This window comes from Vulpes lagopus, chromosome 6, assembly GCF_018345385.1.
Source record: "Vulpes lagopus strain Blue_001 chromosome 6, ASM1834538v1, whole genome shotgun sequence".
Taxonomy (NCBI): Eukaryota; Metazoa; Chordata; class Mammalia; order Carnivora; family Canidae; genus Vulpes; species Vulpes lagopus.
The window spans coordinates 10,137,951-10,155,056 of NC_054829.1; the positions used below are offsets into that span (position 1 = coordinate 10,137,951).

At 35.1% G+C, this 17,106-nt stretch overlaps 1 protein-coding gene across 4 annotated transcripts in view; it reads right to left on the bottom strand.

Annotated features, from left to right (window-relative positions):
* PPP4R4 (protein phosphatase 4 regulatory subunit 4) overlaps positions 1–17,106 on the bottom strand; it is a 99,094-nt gene that overhangs the window by 41,730 nt on the left and 40,258 nt on the right. For 2 of the 4 annotated variants that reach the window (XM_041759947.1, XM_041759946.1), the window contains exons 4-7: positions 5,964–6,111; positions 5,374–5,447; positions 2,928–3,034; positions 1,992–2,099 (exon numbers count right to left, since the gene is read on the bottom strand). In XM_041759947.1, coding sequence (XP_041615881.1) covers positions 1,992–2,099; positions 2,928–3,034; positions 5,374–5,447; positions 5,964–6,111 — 437 coding nt within the window. Of the gene's footprint in view, positions 1–1,991; positions 2,100–2,927; positions 3,035–5,373; positions 5,448–5,963; positions 6,112–8,782; positions 9,067–9,255; positions 9,359–17,106 lie in introns of those variants that run through there. The other 2 variants (XM_041759948.1, XM_041759949.1) reach the window with 2 other exon arrangements.

Consider the following 17,106-nt stretch of genomic DNA (forward strand, 5'->3'; position numbering starts at 1 on the left):
AAGCTGTGCACAACCCATAGCTAGCCTTCTAGTGTTGTGCAGCCTTTATTTCATATGGCTATGCTAGCTTGACAAGAATCTCATAATTTTGCTTCCTGATTATCTTATTAATGAATAACAGTTTCTGGTGCTCATTGCTGATTAAAGTGGTCAGTAATTGTTCCCTTGCCAGCCACAGCAAATAGAGAATTACAAACCCATATCTGTACTGTTCTTGGGCCTCTTCCCAAGGAGGGTTTTGCCGTAGAACACAATTTCCAGTGCAGTAGTGGGCAGCCTCTCTCTTAAATCAGTAGCCATCTCTGAAATATCTCTTCCCACCTCCTTTTACCCATCTCAGGGATTCTTCTATCCTTGAATTAGGAAATTCTTGTTTGTGGTTATCAGATCTTATCAACAGTCCTGATTTCCAATGCCAAAAGAAAAAAAAAACAGAACAGTGTACCTATCTTTAGTTTTATGTGTTTATCAAAGGGATAATAAAGAATATGAATTAGATCTTAGTTGTAGTCAGCTGATATACCATGAAAGTCCTATGATTATGTTCTAATAGTATGTGAGAATTCAAAAGTGAATGAATATGCATTTAATCAGGTAAATTAGTTTCTTAAGTGAATTCTAAGTTAACAAGCCAGGTAGATTGTAGTTTTGCTTTTTGTAAATTAATCTTTAAGCAATAATGCTATATTATTCAGAAGACTAACTGAAACACACTTGACCAGGCTGAGCTTTTTAGGGTTTTTCGTTTTTAAAGATTTTATTTCTTTATTTTAGGAAGATATAGAGAGTGTGAGCTGGAGGAAGAACAGAGGGAGAGAGTGAATCCCAAGCAGACTCCCCACTGAGCATGGAGCCTGATGAAGGGCTTAATCTCAGGACTCTAAGATCATGACCTGGTCTGAAATCAAGAGTCGGACACAACCAACTGAGCCACCCAGGCACCCCACTGATCAGGCTGTTTTTAACAGTGGTAAAATGTCAGATGACAAAAAATGGAATACCAAAAGACAACAGCATATTCTGATAGGTTCTGATCCTGGTTAAGGAACACAGAATTGGGCAAAACTGAATTATTTCTGGTCCACAATGATCCAGAGTCACCCTAGCCTTTGAAGATTTATCAGAAAGAAGCTGGTTCTGAAATCAAAATTAAAGAAATGATCACTCTGTTGAAATGTTAAGCTTCCTGCACACTTAAATCCAACTCAGCAAGGTGGACAAGACAGAGGACCTGAATCTGTGTGACATTCTGAAGCCATTCTAAAGCCTTAAATGCTGGTCCCCAATTTTTTTATTAACAATTGTGCAAATGGCAACAACCTGATTGTCCTTGCTTGTGAAACAAAGAACCAGGTGAAAACAGCGCAACTTCTATTAAAAATGAGAGGTCTGATGTTTTTTGTATCAATTTAGGTTCTTTTAAAAGAAACCATTTCCCAAAATGTTTCTTAGATAAAATTTCCTTTAATCTACTTTGACACAAGATCAGTTTTTATGAAGAGAAAAGACTATCTGCCCTATGTGTCTCTTCCCTGAGCTTCACATATCCAAAAGACAAGAAAAGCAACATAATAGGCAGTGGAAGCGAGAGTTGTACAGGAAACAAAGACTTCCACTGAGTAATCCCATCTGAGATTACCCAATAATATGCTGCTAGCCCAAAGAAGAGCTACTGTAATAGTGCAAACATGCTTTATATCATGCTTTATATGATATAGTGATTTATATGATTTAATTTTCCCTTCCTGAATCTGGGATGCTTACTAAACAACTTAAGGTGAAAAAGAAATTAACATGAAGTAAATCTAATAAGCATTTTACTTTAATCTCTTTTAATCCAGACACATCAGTAGGTACTTGTTACAATCACTTTTAAAGATCATATAAAGTTTAGCCTTTCAACAGCACACTCTCATGGAACACAGGAACAGAATATGCATATGAAAATCCAGAAATAAGAATATGACATAAGGAATTGAAAGTATACTTACCCAATGCCCTGAGCTATGTTTTCTAATTGCCGACACATACAAGACCGAACTTCATATTCTACATCTTGACACAGTGATTTTACCAGAGGAAGTATTTCTCTTTTAATGCTTAGAAGGGAAGAAAAGGAATATGCAAATGGGTGTTTTAGAATACTTAAAATTTTCAAATAATTATCATCAAAATCTTATTTAGCTTAATAACAACAAATATACCTTAAATATACCTTAAATATACCTTAAAGCTTTATACTTTACAAGGTATTTTTACATATGTCATCCCATTTGGATGTTATCTTTTGTTACTTGTAAATTATATATATGTCTGGGTCTTTTTAAAGTAATGGTTAATTTTGGATTGACAGTTAAACAGCTAAGATGAAAGGTTAGAGGCAAATGGAATGTCTAACAACCATCAACCAAAATATGCTTCAATTTTATATTTTACTCTTATGTCTTAATTATACAACATTCCTTTCTTTCCACTTGGTATTTATCATCTGGGCAGAGAATAGCTTCTCCATAGAAATCTCAAAATAAGGTAAGTTATTCAAAATAATAAATTCATAACAATAATGGAAGAAATCAGAAAGTCCATCTTTAGGTCAGCTTTGAACAATTTTTGAAGTCTATAGAATATATGTATATTCTATATATAGAATGTTCATTTTATGCTCAAAACTACACTAGGTGTGTGACAGATAAGACTAAGATGAAAAATAGAAAAAAATTTAACCATATTGATTTTGAAACACCATGAGATCAGAGGAAATGCATCTGAACAAGTAGACTTCCAAGAATTCTATAAAGTTAAAATAGCTAGCTTGTATGCAGTATGGAACGATAGAAGTCTAATATAATTGTTAATCATATGACCATCATACATTTTAAATCAATTTAATTGAATAAAGTAGACAAAAATTATATACAAATACTCACGTATGGGCATCAAATTTGTTGGTCAATTTTCCTAAAATTTTACAACTAACTAAACGAGACTGGACTGTTTGGGAAAGCTGTGCCTTGGAAACAAGTGGGTTCAAAATCTAAAGAGAAAAGATTTAGAGAACAAATTCACAAAGTTTTATATATTCTTACCACTAATGTCAGCTATTTTCCTCAAGGAATATTTTAAGGTCCCAAATGTTTTTAAGGAACCTAAATTAAAATGTGAGGTTGCTCATAACCTGAATCACCTTGTTTGCCTCTGGCTTATTAAGGTAAAGGTGATGATAAATTACATAATTAAATACCAATCAGGCACATAAAAACTGAATTAAAGCTTATGGTGAATTCGGCAGTGATCTGTATGCATGTAAAGTATTGTTGGGAAATGTACATTTTCAAAAGAAAAAAACCAAATTATCACATAGTCTGAAATTTATTTTTATTCCATATAAATTTTTAATATTGATCCTAAATGGATACAAAACAATATAGCTTCAAATAGATTCTACTAAGTACTTCTGTCATTTGGATGCAGTTCTGATACTGTATTATGCAATGCTGGGCACTAAAAAATGCAACGGCATGACAAACTGTGAAGAACTATGAAGATCCAATCCTGATTCTGGCCTCCATTCTTTAATCTGTCCATGTAATCTTGCTATTTCTGGTCCCATGCTGCTCATCTATGAAAATGGAAATTAGAATATGCTGTACTAGCACTGGGTGTTATATAAGACTGATGAATCACTGACATCTACCTCTGAAACCAATAATACATTATATGCTAATTAACTGAATTTAAATAACAAATACAATTTTAATAATAATATGTCACACCAAGAACCTTCCAAGTTCTAAAACTCTAGGACTCTAATAAAAAAGTCAACTGGTTTTTTACCTCTCAAAAAAGTAGCCAGAAATGCTGAATACATAATGATAACTGTAATTTAAAACTTGAAGATGTGAAATAAAATAAACTGTGCATTAAAAATCACATAAAATAATATATGGCATTCTAGTGTAAAAACTGCAATCTACTATATAGCACTCTTCAAAAAATATAAATAACTATGTCAACATTAAATACAACACTTAAATATGTGTAATCATCTAGATGTTTGGCATTAAGTTTACAAACAGTCTCATAGCTGGGTAAATCTTCCATTTTCAAACAAGTATTCTGGCACTAAGATAGGACCGCAAACCATATGTGGGCAAAGTAGGACAAAAACACTGTACGAAGTATATAGAGGACATTTCACTGACAATTAACTACTTTTTTCAACCATGATATATTTGAAAAGAATATTGGGATGCTGTCAAAGAATGAAAAATCATTTCATTAGAGAAGAAATTTCCTTTCTAATTTTCTCATTCCTTCATTTTAATTTACTAAAACTTTTAGAGATAGGTATAATGAACTGTGTTAAAAGTTTAAGAACAAACAATAAATTAGTAAAAATATTGGCAACAAACATAACAAAAGATTGACAACCTTGACAAACAGCATGTATAAACAGTGATCAAAGGATATGATCAGACAATTCCAAAAGAATAAAATTGACATAAATATACGAAAAAATGTTCAACAGCATAATAATAAAAAAAATTCCAATTAAAATGTAATTCAATTTTTTGGCCCAGAAAACTAAATTGGAACACTACTGGGGCACCTGGGTAGCTCAGTCAGTTAAGTGTCTGCCTTTGTCTCAGCACATGATCCTGGGGTCCTGGGATCAAGCCCTGTGTCTGGCTCCCTGATGAGTGGGGAGTCTGCTTCTCCCTCTCCCTCTGACTTTCTCCCTCTGACCCTCACCCTTGCCTATGCTCTCACTTTGTCTCTCTCAAATGAATAAGTAAAAAAAAATCTAAATAAGTAAATAAAATTGGAAAACTATTGTTAAGGTCTAGGGAAACAGGAATTTTCACATATTGCTGGTAAGAGTCTTAAGAATATGAAAATCCTCTACTAATTCTACTTTTCTGGAATCTATAATTAAGAAAATCATCCAAAAAAACTTAAAAAGCTCTACCGAGATGCTCATTAATGCCTTATTTATAACAAAATACTGAAAACAGGCTTAAATGTTTAACAAGTAAAATATTTTATATATACTACTGAGTTTAAAATAACATAGAAAAATAATGCTAAGTGAAAAATTACCATATGTAAATTCAACATGATTACTAATATGGCAAACAAAAAAGGTGTGTAGGGAAAAAATCTGAAATGATATTTCAGATTTTAGGTTAAGTCCAGAACCATGATTTTTCTTCCTACTATTTTCTGTATTACTCATATTTTTATAATGAACATGCATCGCTTTCAGAGTAGAAAATAAACTTATTTTCTTTTTAAATATTTTTTTTAAAGAAAACAAAAAACCTTAGAGTGACTCACTTAATAGTATCTACTAAAAAAAAAAAAAAGTATTACCTCATGTCTTAGGGTTTCTTTGGGCAATACTTCTATCACAGACAGAAGAGTCTCAAGCCATGCATTGCTGACACCTGATTGACACAGAAAAAAAGTGCCAAATTAAATGCCCACAAATTTTGTTTCAACTCAGTCATTAAGTTACAACAATATTTAATGATAAAATGGGATTATTATTTTTATCAGTATTTGAAGAGGTTCCCCTATTTTTTTTCCTTAGCCAACATCTAGAAAACATTTATATCTTTAAAAATAATATGGGGGGGGGGAGTACCTTTCAGCCAAAATGTGTATTTTTTGCTGTACAATAATACTATACACACAAATATTGTAAAATTCAAAAATTCTAAGAAGAAAGTATAGATCATAAGACGAATTAATGAGATGAGTCTTCCGCTTTTAAGGACACTGAACTTTGCGGGTTTTGTAAGGAAAGAGCCGTGGCTGATTTAAGTCACACTAATGATTAACTCTTGGGCAGCATGGCCTCATTCAGTAATCCTCATCAGGCTAACAAGATTCAAAAAACATCACAGCCGCATCCAAGACATAATGAATAGGTAAAGAATGAAGCACACCAGGCTGCTGACCTGTGTCCCTGTGGTCCAGATGTAGCAGGATGACTTGGAGAAAGGAGTGGGCATATGTATGAACTGACACTGATTCTTCCTGTAGAATGGTCAGGAACGACACTGCAGCTGTTAACTGCATTTCCACTCCTGCAACATGCAGGACTTCCTGCATAATCAGAAAGAGTTTGCTATTACTGAGATGAGAAATCAGAAACCCTTAAGCTTTTAAAAATCCAAGGTCAGAGAAACCAAACAAAGTTGTATTTCACAAAGTATCTCTATATGACCTTTAATGATATGTACTTTCTATTATTACCTTAAGAAAACTATATTAATCTGTTCCTTATTAATTTGTTACACCACAGAAAAGTTTAAATGTCTTAGGCATTTATGAAATAAAATAAGATTCCATTGCTTTTTAAAATGAAAATTATAAATATAGATAAACCTCTAAATAATACAGTAAAGATTTTTGATAGATTTCTATTTCTATTTTTGCTATTTGTATTGTACAGTTTGCCACCATACCTAGAGCAACAATATCAAAGGTCAGACAATCACATGTATTTTCATTACTTGTATTTCTGATTCAAAATATAAACATTTGCATTCTACTATAAAAAAGGAATACACTTAAGATTGTGCAAATGTATTTTCCCCTTGAAACCATGACAAGCACGTAAATTACCATGCAGTAAACTTTTTAAAAGAAATTTTTAAAATATAAGAATGTTTATAAAAATTATATTCATAGCCATCTCCATTCACTTTTTAAAAAATTTAACATATACTCAAAGTTAAAAACTACGTGAGATATTAGTTTTCAACACATCAAAAAGTAAAAAAGAAAATCTTTCATATAAACCTCATCAAACATATTACCTCAACTTCTATAGGAGAAAGAGAGAGTGTGTGTGTGTGTGTGTGTTTGTAACATAAAGGTAGCTAAAAGCATTACCTTGCTTAATCAGTTATGTCAATTAAGGGAATTTCTCTTGAATGCCTATTTTGAAACTAACATAATAAAGTTGGTAGAACATGAAACTTGCAGCCATAAAACAAAGTTTCGTATCTGTGACCTTAAGAAAATTAATCTCTCTGTATTTTTTCTTAATCTATAAAATGTTACTTGTAATACCATCGTCTCAGAGATTTAAACCATTTAAGCAGAGCTTTTACGATTTAGTAACTTGTGCAAACTCAGCATTTAAATAATGACCACTGGCCGGATCCACCGGTCTCCTCTACATGAGGCCATCTAATAGGAATCTCATCCTGTCCACACTTGAACCGACCTTTCCCCAGAACCTGCTCCTCTTCCAATCTTCACCTCAGTAAATGCTGAACAACAGCCTTCTCCTTCCAGTCACTGGCCCCAAAACTTTGAGGCCAGTCTTTAGCTCCTCTCAGATCCTCACTCACCACAGACGGCCAACCGATCCTGCTCCAGAGTCTGACCACTTGCCACCTCCACCACCACCACCCTGTTCCAAGCCACCATCACCACCAGCCTGAATTATCCCAGTAACTTGTTAACTAGTCGCCATATCTTCCCCTCTACTGACTAGTTCCTAGAGAGTAGCCAGAGATATTCTTATAAAAATAAGTCAGATCACAGCACTTTTCAGTTCAACACTCTCCAGGGTCTTTCCATCCCACACACAGTAAAAGCCAGTCCTTTCAATGACTTCCCAGATCTGTTCCCACTTTCCACTTTTCCCAGATTCAAGCATTACCTTTCCAAGGAGCTCCTCCTTGATGACCTGATTTTATACTGAAAGCCACTCCCTGGCTCCAGCTCTCACTAGCTCCTTTATATTATAGGTGTATTATCTCCACCATCCAACATGATCATGTGCTTATGGTCCATCTCCCACATCTAAACATGAACTTCAGGACTGCAAGAGTTCCTGGCTGTTGTGCTCACAGCTGTACCCTGCCTCCTAGCACACAGCAGGCATTCAGTAAGTAACTGCCAGATGACTATCTCTCATCCTTTCACCTAAACGTTCTGCTCTTGATGCTCTCTCCCTTCACATATATTTTACACATCTCCTAAAAGGTGGCCTCAAGAGATTTTGAGTTGAGTCCTAAAGATTAGGGATTGGTAGAATTAGACACAAGGCAAAACAAAAATGGATCCACACAAATACACTCAATCCTCTAACATGTCAATAAGATGTTCCTGCTATCTTCTTCCCCAGCATCTCTGCAACCATGATGCATACCAAGTACCCAGACTTCTTGATTCATATGGTGGCACCATGGCCAGTCATTATTCCAGGAGATAACATATTTATTATTCTATAGCTAAAGAAACAGACTTGGAGTTGTTGATATTCTGCTGAAGGCCAGCAAGCCAGTGACTGGCAACTCTTTAAACTTAATCCTTGTCTGCCTGATGCCAGAGCTAAGTGCTGAATTCTTCCTTGTGGATTCTGTACTTCCATTCATCATTTATTAAGGCATGGCTTAAATCAATCCCAATCCTTCACGTGGTAGTACGGGAGATCAGATGGTGGCTTCACTGTGGCAAATGTTTAAGTAGCATGGTTAATTCCCAGAAACCCCTACCACATGTTCAGACTTTTGTATCACACACACAAGTGTACTTTTACAAAGTTTTTCAACCAACAGTCAATTACATATCTTAAGAGTTCTTGGCTAAAAGAAAAAGAGAAGGAATGATAGGTGTAAAGCAAAAAGCAGCAAATAGTCTCTGAAATCAGCCCTCCCATATCTCCCTGTTTTAAAAGCAAACATCTCTTCCACACTAACCATTCTGGATTTGGAAAACACTCTTAAAAGATTTGATGTGGCCAATATACATCACTTACGGGTTGTAGAACACACAGCTTTTATTTAGAAACAGAAAGTACTTTGCAGGAAATATTAAAATATATTGTGAGGGCCACAGTGTACATTCCGGTTCACATGAGTCTGCTGTTTTAAGTTCCAAGAGATGTAATTCTGCCCCCTTTTAAGTCATTAGAGTCTTGGGTTTTGTACGTATGCAAACTTTATGCAAAAGAAGAACATGAGAAGCTCTCCAACTTCATATCTTCTTACTGCATTACTTAGTCTTGACTCCCGCAGCAACATTTGCCCCAACTATTTTGCATTTAATTTTCGAAAAATCCTCAAGTCTTATCAGGATTTGGGTTTTTCTCCTGTTGTGCTGACTTCAACATCTGGGACTGTCCACTGTTAAGAAACCAGCACAGACTAAGAGATTTTATCACTGCTAAAAATCAACTGATTTCTAAACATATTTTTCTGAAAAATAATACGATAAGAGTTTGACACTTACCAGTAAGTGTTCTCCTCCACAGAGTCACACCCTCTGGACAAACATAGTGAGATCCATACTCTCTGGGTAAATAAGTGTGCATCCTCATGGACCTTGGAAGACACTGAAAAGGAAATTCTTCTATTGCTTAAGTGCATGCCTTAATGCCAGTTATGCTCCTTATACTATTGTATGGCTGGCATTCCAACCTGAATTCCTCAAAAATGAAATGAGACATTTTATAAATGAGTACATGGTACATCTCCACAAATTTAAAAAATGACTCCCACTCAAGGAAGGAGAATGTCCTAGACACTTCTCTTTAAATTCATTCTGTAGTTAGCATGAATAGCACAAGAGAGCGTTTTGTGAAACAACATAATACGGTCCTTGCCTAGAGGGCAACTACTCTGTCTCCAATAAACTCACATTGTATACATCAGGAAGATATTTCTTTTTACAATACCAACATAGAGAAGCATTAAATAAATCACTGGTGTATCCTACAAGAACAAATATTTTGGATTTCACATATTTGGAAACTGAACTTACTGAATTAAACTGGTAAATATATTTACAACAAATGGTGCTGGCTAAAGGTAAAGGAGCCCCAACATTACAAAGTCTCTGTACATTTTTAGAGAGAATGTCATCAATTGTTTTGAAGTTAAATAATAGGAATTTAAATGGTAAAACACTGAAGACTTGGGACATTTAAAATATCTGGAGTTTTGTGAGGGTCATAATCATGAGAACTTTTAGTGGCTAACAATAATAGTAAACAGCTCTTTTCACTATAAAACGGTAGTATTTATAGGTCTTTAAAACTGCGTTAAATACGAATAATTGGAACATGCCAATTCAGATACCTTTAACAATGCACTATACGTCTTTTTTTTTTTCTATCACTGACTGCCATGCTCTACACTAAAATAAAGGGTGGGGAAAACTAGTTAAGAATCCTGAAAGTCAAAATCTGAGAGGGAAAATGGTAAAATAAAGTGGAGACAGGAACAGGAATAAAAGGGATGTGTTTTACCCTTCTTGAAATCTGTTTTTCAGTGATTAGCAAGGTTCATGAGGAGGTACACATAACAATATCCCAAAAATCTCTTTCCATAAAGGAAATATCAATGCCAGCAGTAACTCTCATATCACTACTGTAGATGCTTCAGATGAAGTATCCTTCCATGGAAAATTATGACAACACCAAACAAAGAAATATATTTCACAACAATGGTTTTAAAACTGATCTTCTAATTGGACCACTCTGCCAAGCCATTTTTACACAGAATAAATTAGAATCATGTAATCTCACAATTTAGGCCTAGAATGTAAATAAAGATCTATATACTACTGCAAAGAAAAGATGTACTTATCAAAGAAATATTCATTTACTGGATACAGTACGGTCAATAACAATGTCAAAAGATCCACTGTATATTTAATTAATTGAATATATTTTGATAAAAATATGAACTGTTTTCTTGGAGGGAGGAAGCTGCACTGGGAAGTGGCAAACGTCTATAAGCAGGTAGAAATAAAGTTTTCTTTCTTTTCAGTCTATCCTAATTTAGTCCCTTCTGATCTTTCTTTAAAGTAGCCCCATGAAGATCTAATTCTGATAATATAATTTTAATTTTATTCACAACTGTTTATTAAGCATCACACTAAGTTTTCTGGGAAACTGGAGACAAGCCAAAACGTTGTGCCCCTACCTTTGAGAGACTCCTGTTGCTTCTATACATTCAAACATTTAACAAATATTTAGTGACATCCAAGGCACCATGCCAGGCACTGGAGACTTAGCCATGAGCTGGACTAGCATGTTAATATACCTGTTACTACTATAGTTAAAACTGTGAAAAGAGCTAAGGATGAGAAGCACAGACAGTGTAAGGACATCTAACAGGTGACCTGATCTCTTCTAGGGAGATGGGATCACTGAGAAGTGACAACTGACCTGTGCAAAGAGAAAGAGATAATTAGACAAAAGCTGGGATAAAGACAGGTCGGAAAGCAAGAAGAATGAAAAAGCAAGCACTCTCAGCAATGAGAAGTAAGAAGGGGCTTGGTGGATTCAGAAACTGAAAGATCAGTATGCCTAGAGCAGACTGAGAGGAAGGGCTGAGGCTGCTAAAGTAGAAAGAGCCCCAATTATGCAAGACTTTAGATGCATTCAGCAAGAGAATACTCAAATGGTAGTCTTAAAAGCTTTGAAATAGCATGTTGACTATAAAGATGAAAGTGAGTCAGCAAGTAGTGAGACAAGATAGAAGTGAAGGGAGGTGGTGGGCAGGGATCACTTGCAAAGCTATCCCCCTCAATCGAGCGAACCCTCAAAGCAGCTTGGTTGAGGATGGAGGTGGTGTGGTTGGAGAGGTGGAGTGATTCCACAGAATATTTAAGGCATAACATAAACAGGACTGCATAAGCGAGTGATACAAGAAGAGACAGTATCAAGGGTGGCTCCCCAAATTCCACCTTGAAGACTAGGGGGATAGCAGTGTTACATATTAGGACAGGGAACACTGGAGGAGCCCCATGTGGCACAGGGACACAGCCAGAGCTGAGTTTTGAGCTTGTTAACTCTAAGAGGCCTCTGAGCCATCCAAGTCGAGCTTACAAAGAGAACATTATCATTTACAGATCTGATGCTCTGAAAGGTTTCTGTAAACAGAGAATTTACATAGAATAGACGCAATTTATGTGGACAATATATAAAGGCTTGGGTGGCAATGAGACGGCCTATACAGAAACAGACTTAAGTGGAGATCTGCTACTGTTAACACAATTTCACCCCAACAAAAGAACTTAGTTGAAGAACTCAAAGTTTAAGTAAAGAGATCCATCACAAATGCTTTAGCAGAATATTTAAAGTGCTAGGTTATTCCTAACACATTATTAGAAAACAATCAATTGTTCTCTGTGGGGGTAAGGGTGATGGCAGGTCATGGTGCAGGGTATATTGCAGATATACAAACAGAAACATTTTGGGTTAATATTCCAAGATTAAACCAAGAAGAGTAAAATGAAAGGGAACTTTGTAATGACAGACTAGATCAATCTAATCAGCTCTCCTGATGAGGATAGTATGCAAAAAAACTGGACAAAATACAAAATTCATTTGCATAAAGGCATATGGAAACTAACAAGGTTACCCAGCCAAAACTACCCATCCTAGATTACTTATCACTGGGATAATTACCCATCCAAGATCTAAGAGACAATGGCACTCTAGGAAGGTAAGCATGTAATTTGGAAGCTGTTTTTCCTCTGGGGCCACTTGCTAATTCTAGAAAAGGTTCCAGAGAAGCTGAGAGGTTAAGTGACTGCTTGAGTCTCATGGAGGCCCCAGTAAGAATCCTGGGATAAGACAAGGGTGATCCTGAAGCTGACTGGCATTTGCAGGATAGGCAGCCCAGCTTCAAATCATCCAATGCCTGACCCTGGATTAGTGGAGACTTCATTGTTAGTGCAATTAAGTGGCTCCCAGAAGAAAACACATTCCTTTCTAGAGAAAGATATCACCCTAGGACTCAATCTATTTCTACAAACAATTTATCAAGCACAAGATCAAACACACAATTAATAATGACCGCAGGCACACGAAGAGATAAGGTAAGATGAATGAGAACCAGAAGAAGCCACAGAAAACAGAAACGCACCAAAAAATTCTGTGGGTATTGGTGTTATCTGATGTATATGTGGCTCAAGTGGACGTGGGAGATTTTTAAAAAAGCTAATCAGAAATTCTATACTGGAAAAGTATAATAATCAAAATCAGTTTAGACACAAATGAATTGGTGAATTGAACTATGGGTCAGGATAAATCACTCAGACTGAGTCACAAAAAGAAAACAATGGAAAAAGAAGGTAAAAGACAGAGAAGATACCATGAAAGGTCTAATATAAGCGAAATTTGAGTCACAGAAGAAGAGTAGAGAGAGAATTAGGCAGGATATTAGAAAAATGTGTGAAATCATAATGGTCAGGGATTTTTAGTGCAAATATTCTAACAAGTATATAAATTTATTTGCATGTATCTAAAGACTAATGAGACTGAGCACCTTTGCTTATGCATAGTGGCCATCCACAAATCTTCTTTGAACAGATATTTCACTATTAGTGAAATACCTGTTCAAATTTTTGCCCATTTTTAAAAATTGGTTACCCCTCCCCCTTTTTCCTGAGTTTGGAGAGTTGTTTATGTATTCTGAACACATGTCCTTTATCAGATATGTGATCCCTCAGTATTTTCTCCCATTCTACCGTCTTCTCTTTTCATTCTCTTGACAGTGTCTTCTGAAGAGCAGAAGCTTAAATTTTTCATGAGATCAAATATATCAATTTTTTCTTCTATGGATCATGCTTTTAGTGTCATAGGTATGAAATCTCTGACCGACCCAAAGACACAAAGATTTTCTTGTTTTCTTCTAGAAGTTTTTATAATTTTAGTGTTTAAATTTATGATCTACTTTGAGTTAAATTTTTGTACACGGTGTGAGGTGTGGATTTTTCCCCATTAATCCAGTGCCATTTTTTGAAAAGACTATCATCTCTGTGCCAAACTGCCCTTGCACCTGTGCTGAAATCCACTAGCAATGTGGGATTTATATTTCTTCTGTATGCATCCCACAGATTTGTCTTTGTATAATTATTACATAGTCTTAGTTGCTGTAGGTGTACATTATATTTTGAAATCAGGCAGTAAACGCTCTCCAATTTTGCTTCTCTTTTTCAAAGTTGTTTTGGCTATTTTTGGTCCTGTGTGTTTTCATATGAATCTTAGAATTAGCTTGTCATTTCCTACCAGAAATAAAAAATAAATAAAATAAAAACATAACCTGCTGAGATTTTTATTATTTTACACTAAATATATAGATTGATATGGGAAGAACTGACAATAATATAGAGTCTTCTGGTCCATGAACATGGTACATCTTTCCATTCACTTAGTTCTTACATTATTTCTCTCAGTAACGTTCTACAGTTTTCAGTATACAGGTCTTACATATCGTTTATCAGATTGAGCCCCAGGTATTATTATACCTTACTATGATGGTTTAAGAAAACTTCAGTGTTCAGTTGTTCAGTTATTTGAATTTGCTAGTGTAGAAATACAACTGATTTGTATTTTGATCTTGTATCCTCCAACCTTTCTATACTTACTAAGTAGTTCTATTTTTCTTTTGTAGATTCCGTCATAGATAATAATGTTATATATTTTTTAAAGACTATAATTACTTTCTTTGCAATGTGAGTGCCTTCACTAATTTTATTGCCATACTACACTGGCTATAATGTCCTGTAGAATGTTGAACGAAGTGGAAAGAGTAGACACTCTTGGCTAGTTCCTGATCTTAGGGGAAAGCATTTGGTCTTTCACCTTTTAAGTATAATGTTATCTATAAATTTTTCAGAGGAAGCTCCTCTCTATCCCTAGTTTGCTGAGTTTTGTTTTGTTTTTCAGGAATGACTGTTAGACTTTTGTCAAATGCTTTTCCTAAATCTACTGAGATGACTAAATGGTAGTGGATTTTTTTCTTTTTCCTTTTTTTCAGTTTGTTGATATGATAACTCATATTGATTTGTTTTTGAATTTTGACCCAACTCTAAATTCTTGAGATAAACCCCAACTGGTCATGATGTATTATCCTTTTTATATGTTGCTGAATTTGATTTGCTGTTTTTTCAAATGTTTGCATGTAAGCTCATGAGGGATATGCACCTATAGTTTTTTTGTTTTTGTAATGTCTATGTCTTATTTGGGTATCAGGGCAATGTTGGCCTCATAGGATGACTTACTCTTACTTTTGACTTAAATTTTTGTACATAGATTAATGGGGGAAAAGTCCACACCTCACACCATGTACAAAAATTCTTCCTCTATTCTTTGGAAGAATTTGTGTAGAATTGTCATTTCATTTACATTTACCTTAATTTTTACCATTGCTGGTGCTCTTTATTTCTTCATGTAAACCCAACATCCATCTCTTATCACATTAATTCTACATAGAAACCCTCCCCCATTAGCATTTCTTGTAGGATAAGTCTGGTACAAAGAATCCTTTCAATTTCTGTTTATCTAAAGAAAATAGCATTTTGCTTTCATCCTTGAAAGATATTTTCACTGGGTACAGATTTCTTGTTGATATTTTTTCCTTGCTTTTAGTAATTCTAACATTCCATTGTGCTCTAATCTGCATTATTTCTGACCAGAAGTCTGCTTTACTCTCACCTTTGTTCCTCTGTTTGTAATGTCTCTTTCATCTCTGGCTGCTCCCAAGATTGTCTCTTATTTTTTAATATCAGCAATTTGATCATGATATGCCTAGGGATGATGTGTGTGTGCATGTGTGTGTGTGTGTGTGTGTGTGTGTGTGTGTGTGTGTATTTGGCTTCAGATTCTCTGGGCTTTTGGATCTTTGGTTTGCTGTTGTTCATTAACTTCAGAAAAATCTTGGCCATTATTTCTTCAAATAGTTCTTCCCTATTCTCTCTTTTCTCATTCTGAGACACCAATTGCACATATATTAGATCACCACTTGACACTGTCTCAAAGCCATTTGATGCTCTCTCCTATTTTTTCACTCTGTTCTAACTTTGTGTTTCAGTTTGGATCATTTCTACCTTCAAGTTCACTGACTCTTTCTCCATATGTGTCTAAACTCCTGCTAAGCCCATTGAAAGAATGTTTCATCTCTGATATCATCCGTTTTATTTCTAGCATTTTCAGTTGATCATTTTGTAGCTTTCATCTCTCTGCTGAAATTCCCTGTATGTTCATGCTGATCAGTCTGAGGAAATGGGCAGTATTGTGTTCCCATCCCCAAACACCTCCCATTCATCACCACAGCTGCATCAGCAAGGGAGAGTCTCTCAAGTCTCACGTCCTACAAGGCAAGGAGGCTTGTGGAAAAGAGCCTGCTAGTTGGTGCAAAATTGTGTCTGGAGCTCCAAGTTATTCTAAACTGATGTACTAGCCCATAATCAACCTTTAAAAACTTTCCAGTATTTTGGTGATTTTTTTCTAACAACCTTATGTGATAGCCACTTCTTCCTTCTATACTCTGTCAAAAGTCAGTGTCCCTGTGTCCCATCTTTCCTCAGAAGGGTGTTGCTATTGTAAATTCAGCTTTCTTGGTTGCCAAGAGAAGTGATGACTATATAGATTCTGTGACTAACCTATTGTTATCATTCTGTGACTAACCTGCTTATTGTTATTAGGACAGGAGCAATGTTTTCTTGCACATTTCCACACCCTAAGTAGATATGGAACTGGGTGCTTTGTTTTTGAGCCCTGAATAGTCCTTCCTCTCTTACAAGCTTCACTAAACATTTAAAAGAATGCTTGCTGTATTGTATCTAGAGTTTCTAGATTTGAGTTTCTGATTTGAGAAATTTCTAGGATATTTGGTTCACCACTGCCAACAGGTTAGTTAATCCATCAAGTTTTATATCAGACATTATAGATCTTTATTACAGTACACTATATAAATATTTTATTTTATAATTTTGCAAGGATTGTAAATAAAAATATTTACATTTGCTCCTTCATATCACTCAAGTGCCTCACGTCAGAAACAATATTCAAATAGTAATAATGGTCCCACTATCACAGAACTAAAGGATATCCTAATTAAGAATTTCAAAAGTTCCAGTTCATTTTTATGGTAAGCAAGGTAAACATAACAAGTCATTCATGACTAAGAAATTCATGTGAAAACACTGGTCTCCAACAGAATTTACTGAAAGGCAATATTTTTAGGTTTATTAGGAATATTAGGTAATATTTTATGTATGCCCAGAAAAACTATATATTTGGTAAATGTTTCCATTGAATTTAATTGCTGCAATGTAATTAATGAT